Source organism: Nycticebus coucang, chromosome 4 (genome assembly GCF_027406575.1).
Source record: "Nycticebus coucang isolate mNycCou1 chromosome 4, mNycCou1.pri, whole genome shotgun sequence".
NCBI classification, from domain to species: Eukaryota; Metazoa; Chordata; class Mammalia; order Primates; family Lorisidae; genus Nycticebus; species Nycticebus coucang.
In genome coordinates this window covers 44,576,659-44,599,873 of record NC_069783.1, presented here as the reverse complement: position 1 = coordinate 44,599,873, position 23,215 = coordinate 44,576,659, and the positions used below count along the sequence as shown (strand labels likewise).

Below are 23,215 nucleotides of genomic sequence, written 5' to 3'. Positions count from 1 at the left end.
TGGTCTCTGAAAACCAAGCCCACCAGGACCCCTGAGAACTCAGAGTTGAGAGTGAGCAATAATTCTATAATCACAGCACAGTTCTGCTCCAGGAAAAGCTACCATCTGGATGGGCTCAAAGTTCCAAAGGAGGGTCTATGGGAGGGGCCATTTGATTCCGAGTCCTCAGCAAAAAAGCAAAGGCCCAACAGGTCATGGTGTAAATTGGGGAGAGGAGAATGGAGGATTTCTCATACTTCGTCCTACCAGTCTGCCCTCTGGGACACTTCCGGGAGCTTAGGTTCATCCATTCCTTCATTCTGTTAATTGCGTATGAATTTAACGTTTCTACTAATTTTTGTTTAATTTCATGATTAGACAGACACACTGGTAGGGAGCTTGCTTCTCCTTGGGTGGTCACTTACCTAGAAACAGCTGCCTGACTGTGAGAGAAAAATATGGGATAAGCACACCTCTGTGGGGTGGATCTAGAAATTCATGTTCGCATCTCAGGATGGGCAGTGGATGCTGCGAGGGGAACGCTGCAGAGAGAGGCCATTCTGATGATATACCAAAGCATTAGGGGGCTTATGAAGAAGTGACTTTGTGGGCTGAGTGACAAATTAGGCCATCCCCTTACCTTAGGATGACAGACAGTAAAGCTGCAATTATTTCCATAAGTTTTAAGGAATGAGCAGTTTTTGGCCAATTGGAATTTCTGGTGTACTTGAGAATGCAGACTGTACTTCTGAGCTTCAAATATTCTTGAAAAATCCATGTTGGAGAAAGGAGAGGAGAACCAAGGCAGCATGAGTGGAATGACGAAGAGGAGCCCCGGAGTGAAAGGGAACACGGAGAGCCGGGGTGTCACCGAGGTGGTGGCGGATCCTGACAGAGCAGGAGGGCGAGGCAGGCACAGGCTAAGCGCAACGCCCTGCAGGCCTCTCTGCGTCCCAGGCCAGACTTCCAGGGGCTCCTGGGTTAGCTTCCTAGCTCCTAAAGGCCTGAAGTTCTGAGCAGCAGGCCAGAAACCAAGTCCTAAAAAGGCTGGAATGGTTGTTGGTTGCCAAGAGATCCAGAATTTGCTTCTCTGGAAAGATAAAAATATAAGTGCCCTCTGATTCCATGGCCACCTTCCAGCACCCCCAGGCAAACGGGCCATAACAGGGGAGAACCACGTCCACTTTGCACAAGTCCTCATTCTCTCTTCTGGCAGCACCAGAAGCAAAGAGGCCAGACAGGGGTAGGCCAGGGAGTATGCAGATATGGTCATTCCCAGCCTTTCTGCATCTTCAGAGAAGAAAGCTCAAGTGACATCCAGGTTTTGGAATGGTGCAATCTATAATGTACAAAAGCCAAAAAGCTTCATTAATTCCACCTTGCTCTATCATAAAGGAGATAAGAATCCTTATTGGGACTGAGAAATGAGACTTAATGTCATTGTATTTATTAGGTTCTGAAACAATACACATTCACATCCTTTTGAATACAGTACATTTGGCACAATAATGTTTACAACGAAATAACACTAATGAATGGCAAGTGATTACATCTAGAAAGGAAAAAAATGTACAAATAAAGCATCACAATACAAAAAATGTCCCTAAAATCGAATACATTTTATAGCCAGAATTATTTTGCACATAATTTAAAAAGAGGTAATTTTTTTAGTCTTTTTTTTTTTTTTTTAAGCAAGAATGCATTGTTTTTCACCTTTGGAGGGAAAATATTGTCTCCACTTCACAAAGTCTATAACGAGAGAACACAAGAGAACAGCTATCCTTCATATATTTTTTTGGCATTTTTTTTGCATTTTTTTTTTTTTTTTGAGAGAATGAGTGACAGAGAGAGAGAGGAGGGAGAGGAGGAGGGAGGGAAGGGTGGGGGTTGGAAAGATTAGAAACAACTGGCAGAAGCGTAACAGTGTGTCCGCTTCCAAACTCTTGTGAAAATGAAAATGAAACAATGATTCCTCAAGGAACACACAGGCCTTTTTCTATAGACCTATACTGGATTTAAATCTGCCTATGTGAGAACGTGATGAGCCAGAGGCATCCCAGCCTGCCTGGCTTGGTTGTGGAAGGAGGGCCTCTCAGGATCAGGCTGGCTGACTGCCTTGAGCTGCGGGTAGAATGCATTATTTGACTTCCCAGCAAAATTGCTAGTTGTCTTGTAGGGAGGGCCCAACCCCTGCTGCCATGTGAACACCACCAAGCCCTTGCACAAGGCCATTTGGCATTGTCCTTCGAGCTCGCTTGGTTGTCCAAAGTTTATGGGGGTGACAGAGCAGAAGAAAGATAGAGCAGTAGTTACACACGAGTATGATGGGCTGTATTGTTATGTCTTCCTAAAAAAATGAGATGATGCCACCATGAAGATGTTTCTGTGCTTGTACTCAACTCCCGAAGAAGTCTCTCCCCAGCATGTCAAGTTACCAAAGATAAATTAAATTAATCTAACGTTCTTCATCACTTCACTGGTATGCCAAACACATGAACCGATAGAGCATAATATTTAATATTTGCAATTATCATAAGAACAGATAATAATTACACCTGAGTTTTTTAAAAATAAAAACAAACGAGAACTGAATGTCATCATTAGTAACAAAGGCTATGACCAGCCGGATGCAAATAGGGACACAAACTCTCATGGGCTCGAGATAGTCACCGTCCAAGCTTTGAAACTACTATCAATAACATTCCTTTTCTTTTCTCCCATCTCTATCAGGGAATAATAGAGCACAGGAGAACTATGTGTGAGATTTAATATAGCTTAATATATGTTTACATCTTTTGAAATAAACCAAAATGAAATAAACAATACAAAGACCCCACCCCCCACCCAAAGGAACATACCTATCTCTCGGTAACTTGAACCAATACACTTAGAGTATTGCACCTGGACATTATTATAATTATTCTTTCATAGACTAAAGTTTTATAATATGCCTGAACATGCAGCAGTTGATACCTCTATGTTCAATGAATTCCACAGGCCTTGCAGCAAACACTATATACAAAAATCTCAAATGTACAAAAGGCAAAAAGCTTCATTAGTGCCACTTTGCCACTCACGAGGGGATATAGTTAGGGGCAGCTGGGAAATCCACGTGCGGCAGTTGGAATGGATTCCATTCCCTGCTAAATCAGTTCAGTAAAATGGGTAATCAAATGACCTCCAGGAAACATATACACAAAGCCACAGAAAACCCCTGGAAATGAAAGAATGTAACACTGTTAGCATATCTACAGGAGGTAACATCACTTCCGTTAAATAGTGTCCACTTGAGTTGCCACTGTGCGTCACACAGGAACAAAACTCTGAGTACATCTTGCCACATGGTCAGTTTTCAAAAGAGTTGCTTTTCAGTCCCCTGATACCCTTTGGGTAACCCATGTTTTGCCTCATTCTGCTTATTCCAAAAGCAGATAAACCACGACACAGTAGTACTACCATTTTGTAGAAGTGCGCAAAAAGGAACGCACTACTGCAGAAAATAAATAGGGTTTGTGCTAGGGACTTTGAGAATTTGAGAGCCAAGTTTTGCTAGAACCCCAGGGTCATGGCCATTGCTGCATGGCCTTTGTGTTCAGATGGAACTTTAATAACAGGGAGTCCTGCTTTTTTCCTTTTCTCTCAATGCCTCTAGCTTGCCTGGGCCCCTGAAGCACTGATCGCATAACCCTTGAACAACTGGTTTCTCATTGTATGTTAGCCCTTTAGTACCTACCTATGTTCAGATTGGAATTTATATCTTTTGGCCAATTAGACAGCAAGTTTGAGAATATATTTTTGAAATGTTAATAGAGTTCAACATCAAATTTCTTTTTCCACAAAAAGTGATTTTTCCCCCCCACAAGATATGAATTCACATGACTTTGGCATGCTCAACAGCTCAAACCAAAGCAGGCAAGAGTCAGCCATTCCAGAACACACTGACAGCTAGCCAACCATACATCTCCGTGTCCCCACCTCCTTGGGTGTGCCGAGGGTGCCTACCCTCAAAGCAGCAGCACCCATTTCTTCTGGACAGAAGGGCAGGGTGGCAGCCAGGGTGTCGGGGGGACAAGAAGCGAGAGGGGTGAGGGATCCTCTAGCAGAACCAGAATCTTCTTGTTTGCTTCATTTTTTTTCTTTGTGGTAAAAGAACTGAAGTTGCTCCACTGCCAGGAGCCCCTGAGGAGTGGAACCGGCTCACCAACCGTCGGCACCCGGCAGTGTGTGCAGCTGACTGCTGCGTTACTGGTGAGAAAGAACCAAGGGTGCCTTCTGCTCACCAGGTGGGAGGAGGAGGAGGTAGCCTGGGGTAAGGGAATGTAATAAATAGAGACTGGACGTGGGACTGGGCTCCGGGGAGGAGAAGTAGTTCAAGACTTTCTGAGTCTCTGGAACACAGGAATCTTCTCGGCACCCCTTCTTGCAGCATCAGCAGACTCCTCCCGGAGTGGCTTCTCAGGGCATCAGGTCTTCACCAAAATAGGAGAAGCCTTTGAATTCCTCCTGGTTGATCTGCTTCACAATGGCTTCGTCTACAAGCGTAAGTACTGGCTCTTCCCGGGTAAAGTCTTGGTCAAAGTTATTGACATCTCTTTTGGTTTTCTGTGGGAAGACCAGAGAAAGCACTGAGTTGAGGCTGACCTCCCTCCTGGAGGCCCCCGCAGGGAGTGGGCATCGCACTGACCAGCCTCTGGCCGAAGCAGGCCTCTAGCTACCAACAGCAGACATGGGGCTGTTCTGATGAGGTAATGATGGATGGCCCCAGGACCAGGACATGACAGAGAGGAGAGGAGAAATGAGTCAAGGTGAGAAGGAGGAAGGGGTGAGAGGGGATGGTGGAAAAGCAGGGAAGTGGGATTCCAACAGACTGTGTGTGTATGTGGGGGTGTGTCAGTACCCGTGCATGTCTGGGGAAAGTGAGAGGCAAAGCTCCCATCTCACACCCCCTTCCAGTGACTGCTGTAACCTTCTGGCTTCATTGAGACCTCCCTCTCTGTGACTCAGGGAACGAACTTGAATCCTTCTCCCATCAAGTCTCCAGTGGTCTTTTTTCCCTAGAGGCAGACCCCCATAACTTTACTATGTCTGCTCCCTTTGAAATCCTCTCTACAAGCAGGAGGCTGGGTAGCAGGGCAGAACCATCTTCTGAGAAGCCTACCTCAACCCCCACCTGCTCTCACTGTGAACCCTATTGTGCCTCCACATTTTCTTCTATTACTACACTCAACACACTGACTTGCTGTGATGTGTTTATGCTCTTGCTTAGACTAAGAGCCCCTTTAAGGCAAGACTTTGTCTTACTTAACCTTGGGTTCCCAGTAGTTCCCCTGCAGTATCTATAGACACTCCCCAGCTCAGGTGGATCTATACCAAGTCTGAGGTTCAAGTTTCCATGTTCAACTGTGTGGCTTATGGTTTGTAGGGGGTAGAGGGCAGCAATCAATCAACCCACAAGCAAAGCCTGGTTTGGAGAGAAAAACCAGAAAGCATAAATAATGCTCTCTACCATTACGGGCTTAGAGTTGCGCTGGAGAGTGAGTATTCTTGTCTAGAACACATGGAACACGTATGAACTCATTTTTAGTTAGAAAAGCGCCCACAGAAAGTCAGGACTTGGGCTAAGACTTGAAGAACGGGTCACAACTGTGTTGGTAGAGACGGGAGGAAGGATGCTTGGCAGGGAGAAAGATGGAACAAAGGCAGGGGGCAGGAACACAAAAGAGCCATACACAGGACAATGGGTTCACCCAGCTGCTGGGCAGAGTCCAGCATGGGGACATTGGGAGGTGAGGCCGGCAGAGGCCTTCAACTATGGGTGCCCACCTCCACGAGCAGGACAGAACCCAGTGCCAGGTGGATTACAGACACTCCAGCAATACTCTTTCAGACACTGATCAACTGGTATAACCTAGGTTTAGTGACCTGGATGGTAGACTAAATCTTGTAAAAACATTAGCATTATCATTTGTAGGAGAAATAATATTAATATATGCTATACCCCATGGAAACCAGTAACCTAAAAAATATTAATAAGTAATACTTTTGAGACAAAGCTGTATATTGTATTCTGCTTTTGGAGATTTGGCTTCCACACTGGGAAATTAAATTCTCTGAGAAATTCTAGAGTAAGGAAATCTAGTTCTTTGTTTAGGCTAGCCTTTCCTAAACTTGACATAAAATGTTTTCTTTTTTTTTTTTTTCCTGAATAGTTTATTTAAACTTCTCTTGAGGGCAGAGTTCTGTAGAAAAAAATTTGGAAAATGTTGCTTTATAGTTTACAAAGCATCTTCACATTCATTTGTTCAACTGATCTTTGGGAAAGGAGGGTACTGTAATCCTGGTTTTACAGAAGAGGAACCTGTGACTCAAAAGGATTTGGGGTCTTACAGAGTCACCCAACGAGGCAAGAGCAGAGCCGGAACACAAGTCAGGTGTCAGCATGGTGCCTCCCATAGCGTGGAAGGCTTAGAAATCTGGACAGTGGAGAAACGGGAAGATATAGCAAAGGTGAAGTTCAGCTAGGAGACATTTGGATAAAGCTCCTAGGCTAACATATAGCCAGAAAACCATGTAGTAGGCAAGCACATGGGGGATGGCTGTGGGCTGGAGAGAGAGTGGGTAAGGTGGGCCAGGTGAGCTGCACGAGGGGTCCATGTGGGCTGGAGAGAGAGTGGGTGAGGCGGGCCAGGTGAGCTGCACGAGGGGTCCATGTGGGCTGGAGAGAGAGTGGGTGAGGCGGGCCAGGTGAGCTGCACGAGGGGTCCATGTGGGCTGGAGAGAGAGTGGGTGAGGCGGGCCAGGTGAGCTGCACGAGGGGTCCATGTGGGCTGGAGAGAGAGTGGGTGAGGCGGGCCAGGTGAGCTGCACGAGGGGTCTATTTTCAAATGGGCCCAGATAGAGATCAAAATCACAAACAGCATGGAACAGGGATGAGCTAATTTTTAGCACCAGCAGTCCTGCTTGTGTCTTCTCTTTGAGCTCAAGTGCTTAGTTCAGTAGGTCTCAAAGACCTTAGACGGGAGACAGAAAGGGGTTTCCAGAAACAGAGCCTACAGCTGAAGGACGTGTGTGTTGCCCCTGGAGATGGGACAGCTCAGGAGCAGCTTTGTCATCTCTGCCAGGAGGGCTACCCAGGGCAGGAGGACCCTCTGTTCCCCTTCTCCAGTGTGTACAGAGGAAGAGGAAAAGGAGCATCCTGCTTGGAGAGGACTTGAGAGGAACAAAGACCATCCCCACAGTGACGCACATTGGCACACTGGACGGGGCGGGTGGTGGCTGGGGAAAGGGTGTGGTAATCTTCTTCCGAAGATCTCTATCGAAGGAGGGATAGATTCACTGCTTGAGGAGGGCCTCAGGGTACTGGCCCTCTGTGGGGGTGAAATGAGTCCAGAGAGAGGCACTGCGGTGGGAAAAGCAGCCACACCAGGGCTGGAGCTGCAGAGCGCTGAGGGGGCAGCAGTGGGCAGCAGGGTGAGGAAGAGAGTCCAGGCAAAGAGCAGGAGGAAACTCCATTGGTGCCACCACTGAGGACGGGCATGCCCGGGTCTGTGGGATTCCCAGCTCCCTCTTGACTAGTTGCTAACACAGGGAGTGTGTGCATAAAGAACCTCAGAAAACTCATAAATTCCCTGGCATTGGTTCTCTGTTTACCTAATTATTTGTGTTTCATCCTCCAACCTATCAGTTATTAGTATCTGTCTATTAGTCATGGAAACTGGTTTCATTTCCTGAGGTTACAACTTGCTGATTGTGTAACAGGGACCCAGGCTCAGTCAACACAGTGAGGGATGTTGTTCCCAGAGGACCTCCAGCTCCATTGCCCGTGAGGTTGGACGGCCACTGAGCTCAGCTCCAGGATTCTCAGGGGTCCCCAAATCTGTGGCATTCAAGAGAATATGCTGTTCCTTATGCTCTACAGATGTGGCCCACTCACAAATTGGACCCTACCCTGTTTTCCTTGGAGTTATTTTTAGGTACATGTCAGTTATCCACTTCCAATTCAAATAACCAATATCCCCGCTTGTGTAATTCCTGACTATGAACATTAGAGGCTTGGGAGGTTTTTCCCAAAGCAAATGCTTCTGGGAAAACCCATCCCCTGTTAATGACATGTAGGCCCACAGTACCTTCAGATTTGGAAAGGTCTGCAGAGTATATATTTTACTCACTACTTTGATTCTTTGAAAAGGTACTCCTTCCCTCACAGAACAGGCACAACAAGGCTTGACTCCAAGGTTCTAAGGGGCACACTCTCAGAGACACCTGCTTATCCTGATCCTCCCCCCACCCCCCAATGTCTAAATAGCAGACTCTTGGCGGCATCTGCACAGCCTAAGAGTGGAGACTCCCTGGGACACACACACGAACAACATTAACCGGAGACCTGTCCTTCTGCATGAAGCCTTTCCCACAACCTGTGGCCCACGGTTAGGGAAGGGTGCACAGAGGAGGAGAAGGATCACGGGCCAGCCTCTCACCCTGGCATGTTCCTCTCCTGGTTATACGATACTGGGAAGTTAACGTCTTTGACTTTTGCTTTTTTTTTCCATCTGTACAACGGAAGTGGCAATAGGCACCCTCCAGGCTGCTTGGAGGACTGAGTGGGGTGTGACGTCAGGTGTCTTACTGTGGACCCTGGACACAACAGGCACTCAACGGATATGCCCTGACCTGCCATTGAATCTTAGCCCTCACGTGAGCCTGTCTTCCTGCAGGAGTATCATGTATGACTTAGTTGTTAATTAACACAGTCCATGTGATCTGCCACTGATGAGCTTCTAGAAGAAAGGAACTGAGTCTTCCCCTTCTCTGGAGCCCTCTTGGTTCTGAACTAGTGCTGGGCCAGGGCCTGCCTGGGCATCCTACTTTCCTAAAGTAAGTGAGATTCCTCCATAGGCCCTTCACTGCTGTTGGGATGAAGTCCCAAGTTCTTACATGCACCTTCTTCTAAGGCCCTGTAGGATCCGGTCCTTGCCTGCTGCCCTGGCTTCACTTCTCTGGTGTTGCTGAACCATGAGGCTCTCGGGGCTCACCAGCTTCCTCTGCCAGACCCTTGCACAGATGGCCCTCTGCTTGGGACATGCTCTCCCCTCCTTGCCTTTGTCCCATGTCTACTCAATTTTCCCATCTCAATGTAAATATAAATGTCCTTCCTTTGGGAAGCCCTCCTCATCCCACCTACACTGGGTCGGGGGTACCCCACTGTCTCTCCTAACTCATCACAGTCCTTACTACCCTGAAGAGACTCCTCCTTTTAACTGCTCTGTGACCTCCTTGTAGGCAGGGACAGAGTGGTGGGACTCGTCATTCTACCCCAGCCCAGGGCACTGGCTGGCACACACTGAGTATTCAGTAGACATTTGCTAGAAAAAGTTAATAAATGTACCCGTCTTGCTGCTACTTTATCTAGAGCCAGTAAAGTGATCTCGTTTCAGGGCCAGGGGCCGCTATTCTGCAAGTGTGTTCCCCCTTTGGGGAAGTGAGGGAGGGAGAAGGCTGAGGTCTGATTCATGAAGGGCCTGGAGCAAGGCAGCCCACATCGCCAAGCCCCACGGGCCTGTAAAACAGGCTTAGGCCTAATGAATGGGGCTGCTTCTCCTGGCACTTAGGGCACCAGAGTTCTCTAATTGCTGGCAGAAGATAGAAACAGAAACAGGTTCAACCAGGGTTTGGGAAAATTCCATCAAGACAGATGCATTTAGAGACGTGGTAGTATGTCCCTGGCCCTCTCTGCTGGTGTTAGGGGAAAGCAGCATTCCTCCTCCCAATGGCATCTCTTCAGAAACAAGGTCTTGGATTTGAGACACCCAGAACTGCAGTGGGGGAAGGGCACATTTCTGGAGCCTGCAGTGGCAGAGGGTGGTAGAACTTAAGGAAACAGAGTTTCGGGCCACCCCAGATCTCTCTGAGAGGCAAGGCCACGGGGGCTGCCTTATACGCCAGGCCTCCACCATGGCAGTATTTTTGCCCCCATGGAGAGGGGCAGGTGGCCCGGGTGCATCCTTCCTGTCTGGTTCTTGCTGTGCTGAAGTCGTAAACACAAGCTCTGGAGGAGCCAGCGATTTCTGTTTCTGTCTTCATCTGATTATAAGATCAACAGATGACATTGTTCTGAAGCGCTGAGAAAACTCCCTCACCTCATAGGCAGAGCCTGGGGCGGGCTTTCATGTGGCCGCCTTGCTGGTCCCTGCCTCCCCCTCCACTCTGCTTGGCATGACAGCAAGAGCAGAAGTAGCAGAGACAGCCTTCCTCAGGGGTCTCATGAGTATGACCAGAACCAGGGGACGTGCTGTCACCAGGTGGTCTCCACAACGCCATAGGTTCCCTCTATGTCCTACCTCTTACGTCTCCCTGGACACCAGCCTCACCCAATCTCACCGTCCTCCCAGCTCCTGGCATGGTTCATGCGTGCATCCCCTTCTGATAGCACGTGTGTGTCATGCTCCCTTCTCGTTGCTGTCTACCACAAGGCAGGAGACACAGTGGACATTTAATGTTTATTTGCTAGAAACAATTCTATCCATTGTAACTGTCAATCTCTAAATCCCTCCTAGCTTTGAAATGTCAATATTCCTGTCTAAGCTCTTCTTTTCTCTTTTAAATAACATTCTAAAGGAAAAGGAATTTAAATGATTAGAAAGCTTTCTCAACATTAACTAGACCTTCACATAGACACATATATCCATTTAGCCGTACATTCTAATTAACAGAGCATACGTATAAGTGTTTATACACACACAGATGTGTGAAGTTCACGGGATAAGGGAAGCACCACTGTGTAGTGCCTTGCCTGACAGAAAGGAGGGCTGGAACAGAATTTAACTCTCAAGTTAAACATCTCTCCAAACAGAATCCTTCTTTCCTTCTCTCCTTTTATAGTTTTATTAACTATGAATTGTTCCTATTTTGGGGTTGTCTTTGTAGAAAACAGAGCAAAATCTACAGCCTGGCACTGGGCTGCCTGTGGACTTCCCACGGTACCCATCTCAGCAGGCACTCTTGCTAGTGCCCTGTTGTTTTTGAATCCATCTTCTTAGAAGGTATCGGCTGGCACTGACCGTTCCATCCCTGGCTGTGTGGTCTTAGCAATGCCAAGCATGGTAGCATGACCCACTCCTTGCTGGGGACACTTCAACTGATGTTGTCTAAGGCAGAATGTTTTATCTTTTCTTGAGCAGCTATAATAAAACATTGATGCTATCTTTGCTGCAGCAATCCAACGGAACCCTGCGATGGGTTGAATTATGTCTCCCCAGAAAGATAAGTGAAGCTCTAATCCCTGGCATCTCAGATTGCGACCTTATTTGCAAATAAGGCCTCTGCAGATATAAGCAAATTAAGATGAGATCATTAGGGTGGGCCCTAATCCAGTATGACCAGTGTCCTCACAAGAAGGGGCAATCAGACAGAGACAGACACCCACGGAGGGAAGACAGACCCCACAAGAGGGGACACAGGAGAGCTCTGTGATGAGACTGAGGGGGCGCTGCAAACAGATGTCTGGGCCACTGGGAGGTCGCAGAAGCAAGGAAGTCCCCTTCCCTACAGGTTTCAGAGGGGGCATGGGTCTGCCAACCTCTTGATTTCAAGACTTCCAGTCTCCAAAGCTGTGAGACAAGATGATTCTGTTTTCTAAGCCACCCAGGTTGTGGTGGCTAGGGGTACAGCAGCCCTAGGGTACCAACACAAACCCCAATCTTATCTCTCCTGAGTTTTTTCAATCTAAAAGTAATCCTTTACACTTAACCTCAATTTCTTCTTATTTTGGAATCTTATTTCGAGCGGTGAAGATCACCACAATGATTCTCTAACTTACCTCTCTGAATCTTAGCGTATTCACCTAGAAAGTAGGGATAACAAGTAAATGGAGCTTTCCGAGCTAACTTATAAGACCATATGAGTAAAGCCCAGGTAAACTCTAAACTACTATACAAATGTCATTTCAATCCTGTCCTCCATTTTCTCTGCTATATTCTTCAGCTTTATGACATGCAAAAATTTGACTGGCATGCCTCCACTTTCTCTATTAAGACATGTGTAAAAATATTGTTTAGAACAGGGTCAGGTTCAGGGCCCCCTGACCTGCCTATACAACAGCCCTCTTGAGAATCAACCCACCATCATCACTTTTTTCATCTTGGTCATGAGGATGATAATCAGAGACTCTTTCAGTTGCTTTGCTGGAATAAAGGTATAAGTGCCTGCAGCATTTCTCTGATAGAAATGAAGTTAATTGGCTGTACGTGATTACCATTTTTTCCCTGAATGGCCACAAACTATCATCTTATAAAAACTTCTAGAGACATGCTTTAACAAAAACCATCTCAAAGTATCCCAAATCTACATTTTCCTCATGTCTAAATGCTGGGAGACTAGTTGCCTGTCCCTTATCATTTGCTCTATCCCCTTATTTCCAAATTACCAAACAACAGGCACAGCTGAATTTTGAGTAACTGGGGATGTGATTCCCTGTGCCTCCACTAGCCTCACCCAGGGGGAGCTTTAGACAGTTGATGCTGGTCCCCTCCCCAGACTGCTTCATTGTTTTGGGACCTGGCCTGGCCGTGGCTGAGGATCCTGGTGGCCTCGGTTGCTGGTTGTAGAGTAAGGAGATACTCAGGCCTCAGGCCGGGGCCAAGTACACCCCTTCCCCACAAGAAGTTTGTGCCTTCTCTGAACCACTGAGGGAAAGCTGCTTCACCCCTTCTCAGGCAGTCTGTATACATACATAGGTTCCTTAAAACAGACCAAATTCCCTCAGACCCGCATTCTGCATAGTCAACCACAGCTGAATTCTGTCAGAACAGCTGTTTGATGGAATTCAACTATTCCCCTCTCACTACTATTCGCTAAACTATAAAAAATATATATTTTTACAAATTCCATTCGAAGCGTTACTTTTGAAACAAACCCTTGATTTCAGTTATTAGCTAACACGAATCTTCTTTCCTGCACCTGGGGAACATTTCAGTGATGCAAGCGACATTTGTCCATGAATCAGCTGGGGGATTACAGCCACAGCCCTCCGCGGTCTCCATGATAGGGGCAGGAAGGTATCTTTGTTACAAAGAAGTTGCTACCAAACTTCTAAGACTACGATGCTTTTAAACAAAACTTCAGGGCAACTCCTGGGAAGTTTGTCTGGAAGGCAATGCCAGTCTAGAAACCTACAGAAGGGAAGGAGAGTCTAAGACACACCTCCCTGCTGGCTTCTGCCCCCATGGAAATGGGGAACAGGTTCCTTATCTGCCATTGTAAAGAGATGAGCTTTCCAAGGCAATTTTCAAAGCTGCTTCTGCCTTTAAATTCTATGGTGCCATCATTTTAAATAAAAGTAAAGAATTTAAAGGAGCCTTCTTAACCAAGACTCCCTAGAGTAAGAGGTGCCAAATTTTTCTGAGAAAGCTCAGGTAGTAAATACTCTAGGCTTTGTGAGCCAAGTCAGTCTCTGTCATAGCCCCACCCCTCACTCCGCTGTTGTAGCACAACAGTGATAAGGACAATATGTAAATGGGGGACTGTGGCTGCGTTGCAATAAAACTTTATTTGTAGAGACTGATGTGACAATTTAATATAATGTCCATATGTCATGAGACAGTATTCTCCAACCATTAAAAAAAAAATAGGGTGGGCGGCGCCTGTGGCTCAAAGGAGTAGGGCACTGGCCCCATATGCCAGAGGTGGTGGGTTCAAACCCAGCTCTGGCCAAAAACTGCAAAAAAAAAAAAAAAAAAAAAAAGAGAAAGAAATAGGGTTCCACGCCCATAGCACAGTGGTTATGATGCCAGCCACATATACCAAGGCTGGTGGGTTCGAATCTGGCCCGGGCCAGCTAAAGGATCAATGACAACTGCAACAGAAAAATAGCCGGGTGTTGTGGTAGGCACCTGTAGTCCCAGCTTCTTGGGAGGCTGAGGCAAGAGAATTGCTTAAGCCCAAGAGTTTGAGGTTGCTGTGAGCTGTGACGCCACGGCACTCTACCTAGGGCAACAGCTTGAGAGTCTGTCTCAAAAAAAAAATCGAAACCATTCTTATTTTTGAGCCACACAAAAACAGGTAGCAGGCAGGATTTAGCCCATGGGCTATAGTTTGCCGACCCCCACCCCAGAGCATGGCTTCAGGGCTCGCGTGAACCTGGTAAAACCCTACAGCGTGTTTCCTGTGGGTTTTCTCAGACGGTGTGCCGGGTCTGCTTCCCAAAGGCCGTGGTGACTCCTGCTAAGTTAAGAACCACTGATGTAAACGCTTCTCGTAGAAAAGGCCCGGCTTTCTCAGTGGTATGATAACTCCCCTTGAGCATGCCACAGAAAGAGGAAAGCACTGAGAAGTATTTTCAGGACTTGAAATGTCCCCTTTTGCTGAAATCTTTCAGACACCAAGGGTCTTCAGCACAGAAACCACATGGCGTTCTGTGGGGAAGGCTGAAGTGTCTCCACACAAAAATGGCAGAGAAAAGTCCCCCAGATGCAGACTGTGCTTCTATGACTCTTCCTAGAGTCATCTAAGTGCAGGTGAAGATGATTATCTCAAAGCATTAGCCTCAAATGTGTCATTTTCCTATTCTTTTAAGAGTGTGCTTACTCCCATTCCTCAAACCCTCCTGGCCTACCACCCTCCCAAGCCCACAAGCATGCATGATTCTGGATGTGACACCAGTTGATTCTAAAATTTAGTAACAAAACATAAAGCACAGATTTCAGCTAAGAGGCATTTGGGGCCACGTAGTTACAGCACGTCCACATCATCTGCACAGGGCACTCCGGCCCTTGGTAAGGTCCAGTCTGGCTGGAAGAGTCTTGGCTCCCCAGTGAGGCTGGCAGCTCCCAGAGTGGCCCAGCCTTGCTGGCTCCTGGTAAACTGGGCAGACCCTGCAGAGATGCCGAGCACAGCCAAGCGCAGCAGCCCTTCTCTCTGCAGTGGAACCCAGTGCCCATCCAAGAGCAGAGATGAGTGTGTAGGAGGGTTTGTTTCCCTCTTAAATGCTGCAAATGGGCTCTGAAACTGCTCCTGAGGCCTCTGAAAAAGAGTCTGGGGCTGCTCTGTGGGAAAGGAATGTCTCTCCCTTGGGGAAACACCCCCAAGCCTGCCTGACCCTCCTGCACCTTGACCCTTCCCCCACCCCCTCATTCCTGGCACTTCTTGTAACCAGGGAGAAATAATGGCTCAGGCAGGAGCTGGCTTGTCTACTAGACGGGAGCTCCACAGGGACACCTGCCTTGCAGTTCAGGATCAGTGCAGTGTGTATGACAGCCTCAGTTTCTTCATGTGGAAAAAATAACAAAGCTCCTAGATAGAGACTTTGCCAGGTGCTGGCACTGCACAAAAGTGCCTTAGGTCTTGACTCTTATAACTTCACACCCACCCTACAGGAAGGTGAATGCAGCACATCCCCCACTGCAAAGACTGGGCCCCTTTAGGCCCAGGGGCATTAAACAGCAGGCCCACCCAAAGGTGGGGTGAGGATGTGAATTGAATTTGCTCTGCCACTGAGGCCTGTGTTCCTGGCGTATGCCTTCCTGCTTCCCGACGTGAACTGCTGGGAGGCATCGATGCATCCATCTGTGCAAAGGCACAAGCTACCAGTTCAATGGTTTCTGTCAATAGTGGGGTTGCTGTGTTAGGAACAAACAAATGGGTCCTGCCATGTCCCCTTACAGTGTATAAGGCCACCATCCACACTGAGCCTTAGGGCTCATTTCCCAGATACCAGGGTTGAAGGAAGCATAGCCCTCTGAAATAGTGTATTATGAGCCAACAGTTAAGAAATATATTTTACATATAACCTAGTATACCACCCCCCAGGAAAAGATGCAGCAAAGTATACTTTCTCTCCACCACAGGTATATCTGATGTATTTGGTGTTGTAGGCGAATATTCTATTTTGGGGCTTACAAATGGCCTGGAGGTGTCTAGCCTATCCTATTCATCCTAGTCTAGCCTATCCTGTTCATCCTCTCTCTCCCTCTCTCTTTTTGCATCTGACTCACTACATTGATTTTGCAACCCACTACTGGAAGGCCTTAAAGTAGGGTAGAGGGGCACCTGGGGATGGCTGAGACTGAACAGGATGCAGAAAATGCTGTGCGGATTTCCAGGAATCAAAACCCTTAGGAGGAGACAGCACCTGCCGTGGCTCGCCTGGAGCCCAAGCTTGCTGAGCCAGGCTCTAAAGTGAGGTGGTCCAATACAACAGGGCAGGGCCAAGCCTGGTGATGCACCCAGGGCCCATGTCTCCAGCCGGAAGCAAGCAGGCAGATGATGGTAACACGAGCCCATTCTGCTTCTAACCAGGGGCTCCTTTTCATCTATCATCTACTTTTAACATCAGTGTCATAGTCCACAGCTATTAGAGTTTATCTTTTCCAGGGATATTTCTGGTACCCAAAGAAGAAACTTTCCAATCCGATCCTGGCAAAGTCCATGTTCCTTCATGCACCACACTCTTCCCTGTTTATGAAAATATTCCAGATAGAGATCAGTTCTCTTGGCCCAGGATTTATTATTGCATTGCCTGCTGGCTTTGAATCAGAAACTATAAACATTCTAATACGTGCTTCTCAAGTCAAGATGAGGTCACCCACCTTCTCTCACCATTCGACAATAATTCCAGCTTTCCTAATATAAGGTCTTATGACCCTAAATTCCCAGGTATATACTGGAATTGGTCGTGGGCCATAAAACTTAAGAAAATAATTTAAAGATGGAGGTGGAAAAACATTACAGATCTATAGAATTCATTCATTCACTCCACAAATACAGACTGTATACCTGCTATGTGCTAGGAATTGTTCTAATTGCGGCAGTGCCCCTGTAAACAAAACAGAGATGACTCCTTTCCTTGATAGATGAACTATGCATTGCTAATTATCGACCTTAGGTGACAGACATGTGGGGATTGGCTTGATTCTCTCGACTTTTGTATATGTATGAAATTTTCCATAATAAAAAGTTAAAAATACATGGGTCACTACGAACATTTTGAGACATCAAATGTCAAGGGACTATCCCTTATTTCACTCCCAAGAAACACTTTCCACAGCATCCTGTCTGATTCACTTGTGCAAGTTTCAACTTGTTCAGTTTCTGAGGGCTTCATTTGTTTGTTCATGTGGATTTTACATTTCTTGAAGTTTATGTATCTCAAAACTTTCATAATGACCCACATATAAGTCTCAAATCTCAAAAACATGATGCTGAGTGAAAGAAGCCAGACCCCAAAAAGTACATGCTATGTGGCTCCATTTATATGAAACTCTAGAAGAGACAAGTCTGATCTCCAATGACAGAAAGCAGAGCAGGGTTGCCTGGGGCTGAGAGCATCAGGGAACTTTCTGGCAGGACGTAGACGTTCTATGTAATCATTGTGCTGGTGGTTACTTGGAAGTATATATTTTTTAAATGCATCAAAAACGCACTTTAAATGGGTGCGTTCTAGTCTATGTAAATTTTATTGAAATAAAGTTGATTAAAAAAACCTTGCAAATCCTCGCCCTCATGGAGCACATTTCCATGGCTGAGGATGGAAGAAATCTTAGCAATTACTACTAATTTTACTGGAAGGAAGTACAGGGAGTCAGTGACTTGCTTGGGGTCTCACAGATGGTGACAGCAGAAATCGGCACCCAATTGGGTCAGCGTTTCCCCTTAGCTCACCACCTGTGACACAGCGTGGGTGTTTAATTCTGGAACGCCATATTTTGGGGTTACTATATTCTCAGATTGGTGGAGCACCCACACACCAAGTCTAGATCAGCTATTCCGCCCCCAAAAGTCTGCAGGTCCTGGTGCTGCCAAACACTCACTGAGACACCAGTTGCTACAGGGAGGAGGAAGGAGTCTGGCTAAAGCCCCAAGTCGAGGTCTGGATTATTTTCTAAGTCATCTCAGTTGATAAGCTCCACTCTGGAAGGCTTATCTCTCCATCTCCCTATTTAGGACAGGTGTATTTCATATTTCACTGGTCCAACCATTCTGGTCCCTCTTCCACACCCAGCTGGCCTCACGCACCTGAAATCCTCCACTGACATCAAGCTCTGCACTCCAAAGAAATCCCTGTGAGGAGCAGTAGGTCCCAGAACACCATGCAGGGTGAGCAGCCACAGCTGGGCACCTCTCCCTTTGGAGAGATTGAGGTTGATGTGAAACCTTAAGGAAACCTAATACGTATTCATCAAGTCCAAGAACTCTAAAATAATATCTGAATGTTCAGTTTGGGCCAAATCCAATTCTGTTACCACCTTCTCCCCTCCTCTCTGCCCCACCCCAAGCACAAATAATAGGAAGTAAACAGGATCGCAGGGCCCCCAGTGTAAAACTGGATTCCCCACAGCACCTTTCCTCAAGGACAGATGTGCCCTTGGAGATTTCAGGTCTTAAACTTGGGGTTTTACATGTCAGCTTGAAAAATGCCCCTCGGTGCCTGTACCTTCCAGTAGCAAATGCTGGTTGGAGGCTGAGCCCCTCTGGGGAAGCTCTGAGGCTCTGTCTGCCTTTGCTTTGACACACAGGAACTGGCCTCTGACCACTGACCTGCTCCTGGCTGACAGACGTCCTTTAGCTTTCTTCACAGTGACGGGAAGGAGGGCACTGGATGGGGTGTTCCTTCAGAATGGGGGTCCAAAGTGGCCTGACAGAGGTCCGGCCCCTGGAAGCCCAGCCTCCCAGCTGTTTCTCTATAGCCATCTCCCACCCTCTGTCCTCTAAGCTCGAGAGGCAAAGCTCAAAACTCCTGTCCCACATGAGCGTCCAGTAGGAGTCGGGTGCTGGATCTCACCCTATTGCCTGTTATCACTGAAGCACTTTTCATGACTGAGTCTCTCCCGTGGAGACGTGAGGGTGGAAGTAAGGGATTCTTTTCCTCCTATTGTCAACCTTCTCCTCTAGGGCTCTACAGGCACAAAGTATATGCATAATAACCCCCTGCTGATTAGAACTGATTCAGATCCTTCTTTTCTCCTTCTCCCTCCCTCACCCTCCCAGATTTCTCTGCCAAGACCCAGCTCCTCTAGGGAACCTTCTCTGATCTCTCCTGCTCTCCTCTCTGTCCTCCAGCCAGTCTTGCCGTGTCCCAGGTGGGCTGTGCGTTACTCCCAGTGCTGGTGGGGCAGGGAGGAAATGAAGTTCAACACACACTGGTTTGATGGACCCAGGAAGGCACAGCCTGACTTGACAGCCACTAAGTCACAAAGGAAAACTCAGGAGCTTATAGAAATGCCCCATCAAGCCCAGGCCAACCCACCCACCCCAGGGCTCAAACTCTTGGGGCGGAGGTAGAGTGAGGACTCTAAAATGACTGTGCTCCCTACCAGTCCTCGGATGCCCTTCTGACCTGTGCTGGCCGGTGCCGTGCTGCACGGCCCAGTCCCTCATCTGAACTCCTGGCCCCTCTGTCCCTTTGGAACAGAAGTACTGTCTAGTCCAGCTTCCCTCAGCCTCTGACCCTGCTGCCCTCCTGTCAGCATCCATATTACCCAAATGTTCACCGTATATCAGGTACTGTGCTAAGCATTTCACATAACTGCTGTTGTTTATTCTTCATAGTAACCCTGTCCCTAGCCTATAGATCAGCAGACTGAGGCTCAGAGAGGAGAGGACTTCCCCCAAATCCCACAGCCCAAATTAGAACCTGGTTACATCTGATGTCACAGCCCAGTCTCCAAATACCACTCCTCCTCCTGCAACCCTTAACTCTTGATTCTTGGAGTCTTGGGGTCCAAGGGGACCTTTACCAGGCTGGGATGGGAGGTGGTGGATGCAGAGAGAGGAGCTAAAATGTATCGAGAATCCACAATGCACAAAGGAGCTCAGGTTTGTGATCCAACCCTGTCTGAATTCTACAAGGGAAGGAGTCTTTTACAGAAGAGGAGCTTGGGGACCAAGGTGGCCTGTGGGCCAGGGGTGAGGTGGCTTCTCGTTATTACGTGGCAATCCTGTGATAGCGATTTCAGTCCCGCCCGAGTCTCTCTGAAGTCAGAGACACTATTCTGTCCACTGTACCATGCTGCCACCTGGACCAACTACCAAAAATAGATTTCTGGACTTCTCCTGGGTCCTTCATCTGTGGGCCAGAGCCCTGGCAGTGGGAAGGATCTTGCAGCCTCTTGGATGGTAAGGACTCTCTCCCTGTGGTATGAACGCTGTCCAGGGGCAGATGTCCTCATGAAGGGCTGCAGGACTGGGCCACACTCCTCTTCCAGCTCAGCCAGGATGGAGGATGGGGATGGCACTCTGGCCCATGCTATCAGGTGGTCTCCTGGGCAGGTGGGCTGGCTTTGGGGAAGGGCTGCCTGTTCAGCAGGGCTCCTCCTCAGGCTGCTACACTGGTGAGGTGTGAGGTCTCGAGCCCACTTCCCAGGTTTTCTCTCAGCACAGCCCAGTCATGCGGGAGCATGCAGGGGAGGCCTCCCTCGGGCCGCCATGCTGCGCGGATGGCTGAATGGAGACGGTCATGAGGTTGGAAGGGGCCTCTGTGTCACCAGGCCTGAGGCTCACCTACCTGGAGAGACTCCCCACTCTGGAGGCCTTACCTTAAAGAGGGACATTCACACTGAAGCAAACTTGAAAAGAGAGAACACGTACACAAGAGAAGTTTACTCGGCCGGCATATCCCCCAGGCCTCCGGCTTTCACTGAGGACAGCTAGGTCTCTGGGGAGGCAGCTCTCCCGGCTATGCTTGCTTCCCCCCATCCCAGCACTGAAGCCCTGGGAGCCGTAATCTCAGACCTGACACTTTGAGGGGAAGGGATGGTATGCAGGAGCGAGGCCAGCAGTGAGCAAGATCTACAAGGTCAGATGCCACCCTCCAGCCACAGTGAACACATCGCTCTCCCCCTACAGTCCCCAGAGAAGGCAGCCCACTATAACACAAAAGCTGGACATGTTACTTTTATTGGCAGTTAGATAGATAATGCCACCACCTAGGGACAAAAATCTCCAGTGGGACAGACCGATGAACTGTATGCTTGGAGATTTTCTCTAGTATCGAAGGCTTTGGCTCACCCCTTGCTGGCTTTCCTACTCTCCTCATGCCCCACTGCTGGGGCACCAAACATCCCCCCACACCGTGCACCCTTACCCTGAAGCGAGCCGCCCCCAGAAAAGTGATTTGAGTACATAATGGCGCAAAGCCCTTGGTCTGGTGTTGATGGCATTTCCCTGGCACAAAATCAGCTCAGTATAGGGAGGGTCCAGGGTGGGCAGGAGGAACACCACAAAGCAAGTGGAGAGCGGGAGGCACCTAAGAGGGCCAAGAGGGCAGATGAGGGGAAATTTCCATGCTGAAGACAGAGCCCACTGCAAACTACTGACTGGCGTCAGCACAGAGTGACATCGACCTGAAGTCAGGAAGCCCCGTCAGACGGATGATAGCTGGGGAGTCAGGGCAGGAGTTAGGCAGGTGGGCTTAGGAGCCCAGGGAGCAGAGACCTCAGTTTAGCAAACATCTCAAGAAGGCAAAAGCCCGCAGGGGACGGCAGCCAACTGAGGTGTATTGAAACCTGACGAAAGGCCAAATTCCAGCTAGGAATCTGGACAATCTCCTTGGTGATATCTGCAGAGAGGGAGGCTCCTATGAAGGGGACCGAAGTCAGGCCCAAGAGTGTTCTGTGCCACACCCTCAGTCTCTGTGGGGGTGACCAGGGACCCCCTACCTGCAGCTGCACACAGAGTTGCTGTGCCTGGCAGGTTCTGCCACAGGGGGCCCTGGGAAAACATGCCACTGCACCTTCACTCTGCGTTTGTCCTAGCCCGGGGACATGACCACTCCCAGCCTCATCTCTTGCACCTACCACCTGACAAAGCCAATTCCTCCCTGGATGGGACAGCCAGGACCCCCCAGGTTATGCAGTTCAGTATGGCCAGCAGAGGAGTGGGGCAATAGCGAGTCAGCAGGTTCCTGGGGATTGGTGGCATTCTGGTGTGATGCTAATAGGGCGTGGCTCTGAGTGGAGCTTGCCCAAGACACAGCAAACCCGGGGCCCCGCTTAGGCCTCAGGCAGGCACTTGACAGAATCGCCCTGGAGGTCTTTCGTCTTACCAGAGTAGGGGAGCCTGTGCATCTGGTTTCCTTGCTTATTAAAACACAAGCCTCTTTGAGGCTGCCACCAAATTATAGAGCTGATGTTTGCTCATAGATTTGACCCCTTTCCCTATCACAGTGTCTGTCCTTTGATTTGGAGTCTGTCCTCAAGACACAGGACCTAAGATCCTCACACTGTTTCTGGCTGCTTCTGACCTGCTGTCCTTCCTCCCTGGTCTAAGCCCTTTCTTCCCAGCCGTCCTAGGAAAGCATCTGATATGCCCTCAAGTTATATGATGCCTTAAGCCCAAGGAATGCCTTCTCCTGTCTTGTGATGGAACTCTCTGCCCCATGAGGAGAAGGACAACCTCTGTGGGGATATATCTAGCTTCCTAGTATCTCTCCAATGACCTTTTGTGGTTAATAATCTATTTTGCCTGTGGTCACGCTGACTCTGACTCTCACTGCTGTTACCTGAGCTACGCAGGCACTCATACCCCTGGAGTCAACTTTTGGTTAGAGGGGAGTGAAAACTCACGTGAGTTTTTCTATTAGTGTTTTATTTTATTTTTAGAGATAGGTTCTTGCTGTATCACTCAAGCTGGAGTACAGTGGCATGATCATAGCTCACTGCAGCCTCAAACTCCTGGATGCCAAAGATCCTCCTGCCTCCCAAGTAGCTGGGATTGTAGGCGTACGCCACCATGCCCATCTGAGTTTCTCTCTCTCTCTTTTTAGAGACAGGATCTCTCTATGTTCCCCTGGTTGGTCTCAAACAATTCTCCTGCCTCAGCCTCCCAAGTAGCTGGATTAAGGGCATTAATTCTGCAAGGCTGTCTAGATGTGAAATACAGTATATTCATTACTGTGATGGGCTTTAATCCAACTACAAATTTGTTTCTGCTATACACAAGCCCACAGAAGACTCAGGCTGGTGCCACTGACACTTTTTGGAGAAGAGCTTTCAACATAGGGACGGATTGGGGACATGTTTCCCATCTGCTGCACATGCGGAGCATTCTTTTCTTTTCCAATTTTGATATTTCTCCTAAGAGAATCTCTAGTCCCATGGATGTAAATGTGATGAGACATTTAAATAACTTGAATAAGTCTTTAAAGACCTGTAGCTGAGACTTTTCTGCCACTTAACACCTCTCAGCTCCATGTGTGTGACCAGAAACACCTCTGGCACGATGTCTGTTTTATATTTTATCCTCCCCT

At 48.1% G+C, this 23,215-nt stretch overlaps 1 protein-coding gene across 2 annotated transcripts in view; it reads right to left on the bottom strand.

The window, feature by feature from the left end:
* Positions 1-1,406: 1,406 nt before the first annotated feature.
* The window catches only part of PRKCE (protein kinase C epsilon), a 551,144-nt gene continuing 529,335 nt past the window's right edge, over positions 1,407-23,215 (bottom strand). Inside the window, exons 15-16 of one of the 2 annotated variants that reach the window (XM_053589740.1) lie at positions 17,986-18,094; positions 4,452-4,581 (exon numbers count right to left, since the gene is read on the bottom strand). In XM_053589740.1, the coding sequence (XP_053445715.1) occupies positions 18,005-18,094 (90 nt within the window). In that variant the 3' untranslated portion in view covers positions 4,452-4,581; positions 17,986-18,004. Of the gene's footprint in view, positions 4,582-17,985; positions 18,095-23,215 lie in introns of both variants that reach the window. The other variant, XM_053589739.1, reaches the window with a different exon arrangement.